General features: G+C 40.3%; 1 protein-coding gene across 4 annotated transcripts in view; it reads left to right on the forward strand.

The window, feature by feature from the left end:
* The window catches only part of palld (palladin, cytoskeletal associated protein), a 106,317-nt gene that overhangs the window by 37,961 nt on the left and 54,461 nt on the right, over positions 1-13,895 (forward strand). For all 4 annotated transcript variants that reach the window (XM_017455637.3, XM_017455640.3, XM_017455639.3 and 1 more), the window contains 2 exons: positions 10,836-11,011; positions 11,178-11,244. In XM_017455637.3, the coding sequence (XP_017311126.2) occupies positions 10,836-11,011; positions 11,178-11,244 (243 nt within the window). The remainder of the gene's footprint in view (positions 1-10,835; positions 11,012-11,177; positions 11,245-13,895) is intronic.

Genomic DNA, 13,895 nt, shown 5'->3' on the forward strand with positions numbered 1-13,895 from the left:
TCATGTGTTCTTTAATGCAAGTGTAAATGTATATGAGTGCATGGTTATTAGCTGGGAGGAAGTTCGATGTTTGCATAAATGGACAGTAATTATCCGAAGTTTTCTAAAGTAGTAGTCTAAAGGCGATGGAGAAAGGCTACTCTCTGTTTTGATGCCTGCAGGAGAGGTATGTATTTGGGGGGGGAGTCATAGGACAAAGAATGGCCATGTTTATTAACATGGATTGCATGTGCCTGGTTGTAGAGCTCTGTTACGCTGTACTGAAATACTGGGGATGAGACTTTGACTCTATTATGTTTAGATGCGCTGACGTAGGACATATCTGAGCTGAGCTGATGTGTGTATTTGAAAAATTCCCAAACTGTGACGTACTGTGAGTTACTATTCCAGGATTCTCACCTTCTTTTCAAGTATACTTTCGAATACTTACGTAAACTAGTGTACTTTATACTAGCATATCAAAAAGACACAAGTGTTCATAACTTCAAACATTCTTAAACATGATAGTATATCAAAAGTAAACTGTTCTTCTCTCCATGTGTACAGTATTATGCTTGTAGCAAATTTGATAGTGTAACTTAAAGAATCCGCCCCAAGGAAGTGAACATAATGTGTTGAGATCTATTGAAGCTCAAGGGGAGACATGTGAGATTGGTGATGTCTTTTGTCTCAGAAGAAAACCTGAGAGACAGGAAACATAAGTAGAAAACTCCTTTTATCTCCTTTATTTCCCATCTGTCTAGGAGAAACTTTGAGGATAATGATAAGATCTCTGTTTAGAGTCCTGTTCCCAACTTTTAACTCCAACCTAGCGTCCCCTCCGAAACTATTGGAACGGCAAGGCCGAATCATTTTTGCTGTTGACTGAAACTATTTGGGTTTGAGATTTAAAAAAAAAAAAATGAATATGAGAAGAGAGTTTTGAATTTCAGCTTTTATTTCCTGGTATTTATATGTAGATTTGTGAAACAACATAGAACATAGCACAACAGGTGTGTCCTGTTAGATTGCTTGTTTAAACAATAAATAGCTCTGAACATCTACTTTTGGTCTGAGCCCTAGGTTTCACCTGTGAAGACTTCATTTGTTGTTAAAAAGGATAAAACAACATGAAGATCAGAGAGCTGTCTGTTGGAGAAAAGCGAGCCATTTTGAAGCTGAGAAAAGAAGGAAAATCTATCAAAGCCATTGCTCAAACCTTGGGCACAGCCAATGCAACAATTTGGAATGTCCTAAAAAAGAAATAAACCACTGGTGTACTGAGCAACATATACCAATGGGTCAGGCAAGGAAAACAACAACAGTTTATGACAGAAACATTGTGAGAGCTGTGAAGTTAATACAACAGTCAGTGACATCACCAACAACCTTCACAGGCCAGGGGTGAAGGTCTCACAATCCACTGTTTCAAGAAGACTTTGAGAGCAGATATATTGAGGCCATACCACAAGAGAGAAACCACTCATCAGCAGTAAGAGTCAGAAGGCGAGACTGGAATTCGCAAAGAAATACAGAGATGATCCACAAAAGTTCTGGAACCAAGATTAACCTCTACTAAAATGACACAAGGCCAAAGTGTGGAGAAAGAATTTGCTCATGATCTAAAACATACAACCTCATCTGTGAAACATGGTGGAGGTAGTGTCATGGCTTGGGCTTTCATTTCTGCTTCTGGAACAAGCTCACTAATCTTTACTGATGATGTAACTCATGATGGTAGCAGCAGAATGAATTCAGAAGTTTACAGGAACATTTTGTTTGCCAATTCACTGAGAAATGCATCCAAATTAATTGGGAGGAACTTCAACATGCAGCAAGAGAATGATCCAAAACATACTGCCAACTCAACAAAGGATTTCATCAGGAGGGAAAAGAGGAAGTCAATCACCAGACCTTAACTGAATTGAGCAGCAATTAACCTCCTGAAAAGGAGACTGAAGGAGAACCCCCCTGAAACAAACAACAACTGAAAGAGGCCAATGTAAAAGCCTGGAAAAGCAACACAAAAGAAGAAACCAATATTTTGGTGATGTCATTTGGTCACCAACTTGGTGCAGTTATTGCAAGCAAGGGATATGCAACTAAAAATGAAGTGTTATTTACTTTAATTTACTTCAAGACTTATCTGTTCCTATACTTTCAATTGCCTAAAAATTGGGTGGTCTGATACAAAAGGTTCAATGTTTTATGTGTTTAACACATCTAGATGTAAATACGAAGAAATAAAAGCTGAAATCCTAAACTCTCGGCCTTGCCGGTTTGTAGTTTCGGAGGGGACTGTATCTTTGAGAAGCTGCAGTGGAAAACTACTCATCTTATTTCATAAGTGTACAATTTCCACAAATTTGTTTGTGTTTACAGTAAATACAAACTGTACTTTGTTTAGTCTTGTTACTGTGGCAAGCCATGTCCTTCCTCATGGACTATGGATGCAGTCGGCCCCCACGTGGAAACATTCATGACAGTCTTGGAGTTGCTAATTAGCAATTGCTTTTGAATGCCAGACTCATTATAAAATGTTTTTGTTTTGACGAATAGGCAATAGAGCATGGAGTCAGTAAATGAGAGTGTACAGCAATGAATATGAGCTTATAGTGTTTGCACAGGACAAGAGTCAACTTTCTTTCATCGAGTTTCAACCACTTTAAATGTACAAAGTGGCAAACTTTAGACGAAAGAGGAGCCAGTCAGTGATGAAGACAAATGAGCTGAGACCTTCACTCTGAGGACAGCTCGAAGAGGATGAAAGAGCTGTGAGAAGAATGCCCTCGATGCCTGATTTGATGGAAGCATGCGAGTTTATTCACTTTCTTCTGTACTTTTGGTCGAATCAGTCGAAGCAATCTGAAACCACACAAAGTTGTGGCCTGACTTGAGCAAACAAAATCTTCACCACCTCTCACACGCTGTATTTTACTGTATGAATGAGTCATGATTCTGTTTCACATTAAAACAAGCATGTCAGGAAGTGAGGCAGAAAGATGACAACACAAAGACAATGCAATGTGTGTATCTCTGACCTATATAAAAAAAATTATTAAAAAAAAAACAGCAGTTGGATGGCAGTCAATGTATGACCTTAGCCTGTAACTGTCTCTGTTAGTTATTAGGAGGAATATAAAAAAATTCGACTTTCAGTCTATCCCTGTGAAAAGTTATACTCTATTTCCTATTATCCATCATACTCACTTTTATTATCCATCCCAGCCCACTTTTAGTGTTCTTCTCAAGAGACTGAACAACTTTTACCATCCTCTGTCATTAGCCCCCTTTTATAGCAGCAGAACTGAGGCCTCTGTCTTCTGTCTACACTAGGAGAAGATGCAGAGTTATTTTTGGAGTGGTGCTGTGTGTTTGGTATGAACATTTGGAGCCAAATGGTGGCTTTCCCCAAAGGCCTGGCTGTGGCATGGTGTGGGATTTGTTGAGTCAGTTCTGAAACACTCCCACCTGTCCTTGTGTTGATGAGGAGCCTTCCATTTTCACTATCACTTTACTATAAGGTTTGAGCTTTGTGTCTTTCAAACATACCTTTAACTGATATTTTACTGGGTCATATGCATTCATATTGGCACTGCAAGTCCTGTTACACAATGTAGGAATACAATTTTCTTTTTGTGGAATTAATATTGGAAACAGTTTAGTTTGTTTAGTGCCTCATTCTCAAAGTCTGTTGGTGATTTTTGCATCTTGCACATGTACGGTTGACCGTATATGTATGTGTGTGTGTATATATATATATATATATATATATATATATATATATATATATATATATATATATATATATATATATATATATATATATATAGGTCATTTCCAGAACCTTCACACTAACTATCCCTCAGTGGTGGAATGAACTTCCAACCCCAATCCGGATCGCAGAATCTGTCACTATCTTCAAAAAACAGCTAAAGACCCAGCTGTTCCGTGAGCACGTAACTAACCCTTAAAACGCCAACCCCACATTATCTTTTAAAAGTAAATAAATTAATTAAAAAAAACTTACTCTGGCTCAAATTGCTTTTCTAGAACTCAATTAAAAGATCTTGTACGGTAGAACTACTTGTATTGCTCTCCATTTGATATATCACTTTGCTTGTATTTCCTCATTTGTAAGTCGCTTTCGATAAAAGTGTCTGCTAAATTAATAAATGTAAATGTACCTGATGAAGAATTCTGTTGTCATAATGAAGGGTTAAACAGCTTTTTCATTGCGGAATTAGTTCAATTTTCAGACGTTTCTCTTTGCTGACACTTATGTTTTAAAGGTGTCAGTGCTTTATAGGATAAATAGTCATAAAAATGTCACTCTGGTCCTGGTGATGTCCCCATAATTTCCCAGGATTTGTATGAGACCTACTTTAGTAAAAGTCTTTTGTAATTATGGGGCAAGACAAGAAGAAAATGTCAGTTAACCACATCAGACTTACTGGAATTTTGATTCTGGCTTGCATTCCTGATTAATTGCTGTTATTTTTTCTGTCCACAGTGCATGTGTGAAAGAAACTATAAAAACACAGAAAGGGAAAATTTATGACGTAAACTTTATTTCTGTCTGTGCTTAGCTGACAAAATGCCCACTTTTATTATATTAAAAGTGCTTGTTTTCACCTCTATGTATCTGCTTACCTCTCCTATCAACATAATTTTTAAACAGTGAGCAATGAACATCATATTTGCTGAAGTAATGGCTTGGCCACTGGACGGGGTGTATGAGGATGAAGTGAGTGTGTTAATGGGTCGTGGGTATTTGTCTGAGGTGTGGAACTGGCATGATGGTGTAAGAAAGAAGAGCCAAACCAAACGGTATGTCCACAGTATTTACAGGAGTTCTCCGAGATGCTGTGGAATGTGTGGAACACTTCACTCTTTGAGAAATGGAGATCAGATATATGAAAAATCTTTTTACAGTCTTGCAGATCATCAGGAAACAAACTTCAAATTAATAAACTATTCTCATACAGTTTGATAGGAAGGATGAAGAGGGAGGAAAACGATCTGATCCGAAAGGCACCACGTGGTCGGCTTCTTTATAGAAGTCTTAATAATGTTCTGGAATGGTCCAAGCTTTGCCAACTCTTCAAACAGCTGTTTTGTCGGTTCTTAAGCCTACAGCGCCGGTAAAATGTCTTTGAGAGTGTGTGCATGAGTGTTTGTGTGTGTGTGTGAAGAGGACAGGAAAACTCTGTACAAGTACAAGTATTAATTCTTGTACTTTTGGGGTGTGTCAGAGATTGAGCAGGTCTAAACGTTTGACAAGTTTGTCTCCAGGGGCTGCAAGTACAAAAAGCCATCTGAAGTCACCAGTTCAAGTTCTCGTGAGCTACAGTGTGTTTGTCTGTGTGTATGTCTGTCTGAGTTTGAGTAAAGCACATTCCCTCTGTCCTTTATGATTCTCAGACCAATGCGTCACACCGAAGTGCGGAGTCTCCCAGGCATGTGTGTGAGACACCTGGATGTTTTCCACTGCCATCTGCACACATAAATCTAGTCATTCTTGTCACTGTCTGAATACCAATCAAATGTGTCATGACTAAGCACTGTTACCTATCAAAGACTCTACATAATAAGAAAATGCTTAAATTCAACTCAAAGATCAGAAAAAAGCAACATAAGAGGAAAACCACAGCCATTAGCTTTTATTTGAAGGGAAATTGTCAGCACAGCTTGATAAAGCACAGTCTGTATGAGTTTGAGTAATCACCTTCATCAGGCAGTGGTTATTGCTCTAATCACATCTGATCACAGTGTGGGAATGAGCAGAAGATTAGAAATGTCTGTGTTGTGTATGTGGCTTGTGGGTGGTCTGTCCTGTCTGAGTTTGTATTGTGGCCATGTCTCCCAAAGTGCTCATGCATTCCTCTGAGAAAGAACAGTTTTCTCAAGGCCTTCAAGGTGAGATGAATGTCATACGGTTGTTTTCTGTCTCCTGATTTAGTCATCTGCTCTGTTCTGCTCTGATCTCAGCTGCAGAATAGACAAGTGCTTATTATTTAAAATCTCGATTTTTTTTAATTCACCACCTTGATTAGATTCTAGGACAAAAAAAAACAATGTTTTTAGCTCACCTTCAAAAAAATCTTTGCGCTTTACTATACATTTACTATACAGAAAAAAGGTTTCATTTATGAATCTTCTGAAGGGAACTGCCAAACTCTACAACAGAGGATCTCCCTTTCATAAAAAAAGCAGACAAAGCTAAAACCTGTCAGGTGGAGGAGATGGTTGTGGGTGCAGGTGAGGTTTATTAAAGTTCAGCAGATAATCCAAAATGTTAGGCAAGAGCAAAATTCGAAAACAGGCAGGGGATCAGACAATCTGCAAACACCATGAACTAGACAAATCCAAACTCGTGAAAGCCAGGAACAAAGAAAGTCAAAACCAGAATAACGTGAGCAATGAACAAAAGCTTGGTAAGTCACGCAAATATACACTGAGTCTTACTTCATCTTGAGTAAGTGTTTTGTGTGTGCTTAGATATTGTGTTGTTGATAGAATCCAGGTGTGTGCAATCTGGTGACTGTGTACGTGAGAGCGCTGGTGAGTGCTGGGAGTCATAGTCTGTGGTGGCCATGTTTGTAGGCTGCAAGTTGTTCTGGGAATTGGAGATGACAGAACACCCCTTCAACTCCCAAAGTGGCGAGGTTGGTCCAGCTTGTACGTGACCTTGTTTATGGACAGGATTTTGAATAGGCCTATGTACCAGGGGCTCAGTTTCCTGCAGCCTGTGGTGTGCCTGATGTCCTTTGTGGGCAACCATACATGATTACCTGGTTCATACTGTGGCATTTCTCCTCTATGTTGGTCAGTAAACTCTTTCGTGGTCTGTGCTACCTGTCCGAGGTGAGGGGTGTTCTCCTACACTTGTCACTCCACCTAATCATCAATCATCTACAACCCCAATTCCAAAAAGTTGGGACGCTGTGTAAAATGTATATAAAAACAGAATGCAATGATTTGCAAGCCTCATAAACTATATGTTGTTCACAATAGAACATAGAAAACTTACCAAATGTTTAAACTGATGTACCAGCATTACTGATATAAAATCAGTACTGATGTTGCCAATTAACCTAATTAGTTGCAAAATGTTCCTCCAGCTGTTTCTTTTTAGTAATACTTACTTTCCCACCCTTTTGTTGATCCCATCCCAACTATTTTGGGACCTGTTGTAGCCATCAAATTCAATGCTGAATGATATGTTTTCCATGTTCTATTGTGAATTACATATCGGTTTATGAGATTTGCAAATCATTGCGTTCTGTTTTTATTTACATTTTACACCGCATCCCAACTTTTTTGGAATTGGGGTTGTACTGTGGGGAAGTCTGTAGGGAACAGGGGTAGTTGGTACCTGAGCACACACTGGAATGGGGTTAACTGAGTGGCAGTGACATAGGGAGTTCTGAGCATACTTGGCCCAGGGGGGGAACCAAGCCCATAAATCTTGGTTCTCAGCACAGAAAGTTCGTAGGACTCTAGTGAGCTCTCAGTTGGTCTGCTCCACCTGCCCATTAGCTTGGGTGTGATAGCCTGAGGTTAGGCTGACTGTGACTCCCAGCTTCTCCATGAAACTAGTCCATACCCGAGACATGACTTGTGTGCCCCTGTCATTCATGATATCATCAGGGATGCCAAAGTATCGAAATACGTGCATGAGTATGAGCTTGGCAGTTTCAAAGGCATTGAGAAGGCTGGGCAAGGGAATAAGGCACAGGGATTTGCCGGTCAACAATCACCATAATAACAGTGTGGGTCAGAGATTTGGGGAGGTTGGTGATGAAGTCAACCACCAGGTGGGACCATGATCACTGTGAGATGGGTAAGGGAACAAGTTTCCCTGTGGGAAAAGCTCTTGGAATCTTGGCTTGGACACATGTTGGGCATGACGAGATGAACGTATGGATATCAGTGAGCATATTGGGCCACCAATACTTTTTCTACAGGAGTCTTCATGTTCTTTGTGTACCTGGATGCAGAGATGGTTTGCAGAGATGGTGTGCCAAGGTGATAAGTGGCAGGCATAAACTTTTTTTCCCTGCAGGGCAGGACACTGACACTTGGTGTCAATGTCCCACTTGATGGAGCATGACAGCAGTAGAATGAACTCATCACTAGGTGCTTGCGGGGTTTCAATGTACATAAATGACAGGGAGTCAGCCTTAGTGTTCTTTGATCCAAGTTGATATGATAATGTGAACAGGAAACGAGTTCATTCCATCCGCTCCTGAGGTGAGGGTATAGAACTCTAGTGAATAGTCTGCAGCACTTTGTTGAACTTTGGAGATTGAGAGGCGCTGTTCCCTTATCTCTTTTACTTCAGGAGAATGACCAAGGACTCCCTGAAACTGTTCTAATAAGTTCTCATAGGATGAAATAGGCTCCCCTCCCCTCCCTGGGACCAGAAAGCCATGGTCCAGGCTTGCCCATGAGTAGGCTGATGAACTGGGAGACCTTCTGTCAGTCAGTGACACCTGAGTGAGTGAGGGAGTGTTTTGTGTGTGCTTATATATTGTGTTGGGGATTGAGTCCAGGTGTGTGCAATCAGTAATCTGGTTACTGTAGATGTGAGAGTGCTGGGTGTCACAGGCTGCATCAGAATATCCCTACTACCCTACTAGACAGTAGGCAAAAAACAGTACACCAAAGTAGTATGTCCTAAAAACAGTCCATAAAACAGTAAGTGAGAAATACCCAGATGACCTACTGCTTCTGCAGTATGGAAGTGATGCACAATGCACACCACTCCCATAAGGCAATGGGACTGTCATGGAAGAGCTGCTAACATGGGGATGTAGTATGTCTGGGTTGTATTCATGCCACACACTTATAATGATCAGTACGTACTGTATCAACGGCCAATTTCGAATGCAGCCATAGTCTGTGGTGTCCATGTTTACAGGCTGCAAGGTATTTTATGCTTGTCTAGTTTATGTTTGTGTTTATATTACATAGTCCTAATTCTAGTTTGCGTGTGTTTCACTTTAAATAAAATACTCTGCACTTGCATCCATCTCCAACTAATCCATGGTAGAACACTAGACCGAACCATGTTTATCCAGATCAGGTTAAGCAGATCCAGGAGAACTAATGACAGCTTGACCTGATGAAGATTATCATGAACCATCTCCAGGTTGGGCTCCCTCAAAAAAACTTTTTTGGGGAGGGCTACAACCTGAGCATAGGTGGCCGAACGCAGGTAGCGGGGTGACAGTGGGGCTCATACCCGAGGACGAGGAAGTGCAGCTTACGCTAGAGGCCGAGGGGGCGACCTTGACGAACCAGCTAATAGCTTAGGCCAGTGGCCAATGAAGTGTCCTCAACAACTCAGCCAATGCCACAGGTTGACAGGGTGGCCTCACCAGCTCAGCCAATGCCAGAGGTTGACGGGGTGGCCTTGCAGGGGACATTCGTGTAAGAGGCTGACCAGGCGGCGTCCCAAGAGATGCTCACGCCAGAGGATGATGAGGTGTTCCTGCAAGCCACTCACAAGGCCAACATGGCCTGTACATCGAGTCTACTCTGCCCCGTGACTCTGGTGAGGACGTGGTTGCCTGCCCACCCTGCCCCAAGGAAGTGACTTTGGCTCATTGTACTGGGGGTTATGCCATGTTTGGTCCCCGCTGGGCAGAGGGAGCCTATCAGGCCATAGATGCCTTGCCTGGCAGTTCCGGACCCCTTCAAAGCCAGAATGGATGCATCAGGAGCCATGCCTTTAAGGGGGAGGGGCGTTGTCAGGTTAGCGCCGATAGCAGCCCAGGACTACAGCACCTATCAACCACTGCACACTACATGTTCACATCATGCACTAAGTCCAATGATCATGAACACCTGAATCACATGCACAATACGCATTACTATTTAATTCATGTTTGTATAGCACTCTTGGTCTAATGTCTGTTGTGAGTAGTGGTGTTATATGTTCTTGTATCCATGCCATGCTCATGTAATTTTCATAATTGTATAGTTTATGTTTGTATTTATGTTACATAATCCTAGTATTGTGTTCATGTGTGTTTGACTTTAAATGAAATACTCTGCACTTGCATCTGTCTCCAACCAACACGTGACATAATGGAGCAACAGAATAAACGTTTACTGAACTAAAGCCAGTATTAAATGATACCTGCAGTCCTGATTGTGTAACTGGGTTAGTAGATAAACTATGATTTATTCAAGGATAATACTTAATCAACCCTGGTGTAACTTAGTCTTAATTTTATTCTTGTGATATGATGTTGATTAAATCTCTATGCATGTATGTACAGTATTATATTAAAGATGGCTCCTAGTGGTCAAACTAAGTCTTTGAAGCTTTGTCATGAGGCTGAGATTGGCCGAAGCATAACCCATATTCTACTTAATATGTAACATCACACCTTTTTTCATTCAGTCGCTACATACTCTGATGTACTTAGATTTATGAGGGTCTTGTCTCCAGTATTTTTTCTTAGCTTTTGTCACATCCTCTGTTGCTCCTCTCATTTAGCGTACGTATGAGTGTTTGCTGAATAATTTCCAAACAAAGCAACCTAATCTTTCTGCTTTTAACAGAGCCTAAGGAATGCCACAGCTGTAACTCTTCCACCTAAAGCAAACAGATTTTCTTTTTAACAGTCACAACCACTTCAACAAGTCACATCAATAATCACCGAACAGAACTTTGAGGGACTAAATATTTGGTTTCGTGGACGTGGAGCAAAAGGCAGTAATAGTATGCTGTCATAAAGATCAAAGATTGACCTCTTGGTGACTTTTTCTTCGGCTATCGTTTGACACAGTTGGCTGCTCCATCACAGCTAACCCTCTCCTGTTGCTCTCTTACTGGCCAGGTGGTTCTGTGAGGGGCGGGAGCTGCACCACTGTCCTGATATTCAGATCTGGCAGGATGATGACCTGCACACGCTGGTGATTGCCGAGGCTTTTGAGGACGACACGGGCAGGTACACCTGCGTAGCCTCCAACGCTTTGGGAGCAGACAACACCTCTGCCGAGGTCTACATTGAGGGTGGGGATGTTGTGTAGACACACACATTCATACACATTTTTAGATGGAGTGCTATTTTATAGTTACTGATAAATTACATTGTTACACACTCTCTCTTTCTCTCTCTCTCTCTCTTTCTCTCACACACTTTCACTCTTGTTCTCACTTTTTCACCCACCATCCTCAGGAGCTTCATCTTCAGACTCAGAGGGGGAAGGATCCGTGTCCAAATCTAAGTCAGGAGCCATGCCACAGTATGTTTCAGTATAACCACTTTGACCTATGACACCCCTTACATTTGAACCAGGCTAATTACCCTTAAACTAATTCATATTTGTCATAACAGCTTTGTCAAAGGTTTGTCAGGCTTGCAATGGCTTTCCAATAAAGCACTAAGCCACAATCTTAGCATTATGGGACTACACATGTACTGTCCTAATGAATTCTAATTCCCTTATCTTATCCTGAATCACTTTATTTCTCTCTTTCCGTCCGCCTCTATTTGCTTATGTTGCTTAAGCCATCTTCCTTCCTCTCCCAAAATATTTTCTTCACCCCCCTTCCCACACCCTTCTTTCTTTCCTTACTCGCAGTCATGATTTGTTGCAAGTTTGTTCCTGGTTCTAAATGATATCACTAGAGGTGTTCGAGACTGCGCTTATGTTGCTCTACGGTGGATTACTGAATTCAAACTCAGACAATGCGGCCAGAATATTCACGAGTGTTTCTAGGGGTGTGTGTAAAAGTGTAGTTAGCCCACACAGCAAGCATAGTAGATAAATCACATTGTTTACTGTATAATTATTTCCCTTAAACCTGCTGTTAACTTATTTTCATGATTAGCTTCTTACTTTTTTGTAGGCTTTTTTCATGATGTCAGGTAATACTATGTATAATTATGTTTACCTCAGCTACACCCTTTACCCAACCCACAGAAACTAAAATAACGTATTTCCTGCTTACTTATCTTCTTTACGCCTGAATGAAATTTGGATCAAAATTGTTTCTAAAAAGTGATCTTTTGAAACATTTTTCTCTAGCCATTTGTCTACATCAGGTTGTGTTACGAATGCTAAATGGAACAGGAATGAGTGGTTAGGCTACAATGAGATATTTAGACATCTAAGATTGTTGGCGCTATCTTAAACCAGGAGCGTTAACCATGGTGATCTTGCAAAGTTGAAGCCAAAGTTCATCTAGTAAAGTCTGTCCACTTGGCGGCCATCTTGAAAATGTTCCTGGGCAGTTATTCTTCAGTCATACATCAAGGAATCAACAAAACATTTCAAACATGCATTTAAAGTGGCTGTTAAAATTGGACAAAAATGACATGAATAATGTGTAGTCTTTGGCTCAGTCAACATGATAGAAACATATTTTTTCAGGTCTGCAATCTGTAACTAATTGAGTAACCAACAAGGTGATTAGCTTTTTTAAAAATCAGCTCCAAGTGGTGCAGCAGAAATCAAACTAACACAAACTGCAATGCTGCTTCTGCAAGTATCATCACATAGAAATATGTATGTAATACACCAGTACACCGCTGTGAAGTGGGTCTGATACAGTGCAATGAAAAAGTATTTGCTCCCTTCCTGATTTCTTCCATTCTTCTATATTTGTCATACTTAATTGTGTCAGATCTTCAAACTACAGTTAATATAAGACAACCTGAGTGAATGCAAAATAGAATTTTTAAATGTTAAATTATTTATTGAAGGAAAAAATTATCCAATACCAACTGACCCTAACCCCTTGTGAAAACATAATTGCTCCTTAGTTACACAATCAACCACTTAACAATAATACTGGGATAATTGGGTTCTATTTAGACTAGACACACCCAGGCTTGATTACTGCCAGCTCTGTTGAATGTAAACATCACTTAAATAAAAGCTTTTCAGCAATATGAAGTAGACTAAAATGTCTCAACAAGTAGGACACTATGCTGCAATCAAGACCAATTCTGGATATGGGATGAGAAATAAAGATTGGAAAATGTTACAAATCCATTTCTAAGGCTCTGGGACTACAGTGAAACATTATCAAAATAGAGAAAACTTGGAACAGTGAGGAATCTTCACTTTTGGGATCATGTTCTGTGGATTGATGAGTCAGAACATTTTGGAAGACTTGGGTCCTGTTACATCTGGCAAAAAGCTAACACAGCATTCCACAATAAGAACATCATACCAACAAACATGGTGGTGGTAGTGTGGTCTGAAGAGCAAGAACAAGTCCACCTCTGAATGGCTCAAAAGAAATCAAATTATGTTTTTGGCGTGGCCTAGTCAAAGTCCTGACTTGAACCCCATTGAGATGCTGTGACAGGATCTTAAACGAGCTCTTCATAATTGAAAACCCTCCAATGTGGCTGAATTGAAGCAATTCAGCAAAGAAGAGTGGGCCAAAAAGTGTTTCATTGCAGTTGGTAGCATGACAGGTTATTATATAAGTTTTTGGGGCAGTTACTTTTTCACATGGGTGATGTGACGTTTTTTTCTACAATAAATATGCACATTTAATAGTGTATAAATTAATACACATTAACACATGAATTCACATTTTGTAGTGCAACAAATATGCAAAAATGGAGAACTGGAGAAAGGCACTAGATGTACTTTTCCTGCACTGGTGATCTGGTGGTTTTATATATATAGGTCAAGAGCTTCAGTGAATGTTTACATTAGACATCAGAATGGTGAAAAGGTGTGATCTAAGTGACTTTAACCAATTTGATATTACAAGGGTCCCATCCTAAAACAGAGACTACTGGCCAGGGATTCATTTATCCAAACATTCCGTCATTCTCTAACAATAACTAACACTTCCACACGAAAAGTATTGGAGTAAGATAATGACTTAGCAGAAGCACTCAAATATTTAAATCTAGCAGAACCAAACCCAG

The sequence above is a fragment of the Ictalurus punctatus genome, chromosome 25, assembly GCF_001660625.3.
Source record: "Ictalurus punctatus breed USDA103 chromosome 25, Coco_2.0, whole genome shotgun sequence".
Taxonomy (NCBI): Eukaryota; Metazoa; Chordata; class Actinopteri; order Siluriformes; family Ictaluridae; genus Ictalurus; species Ictalurus punctatus.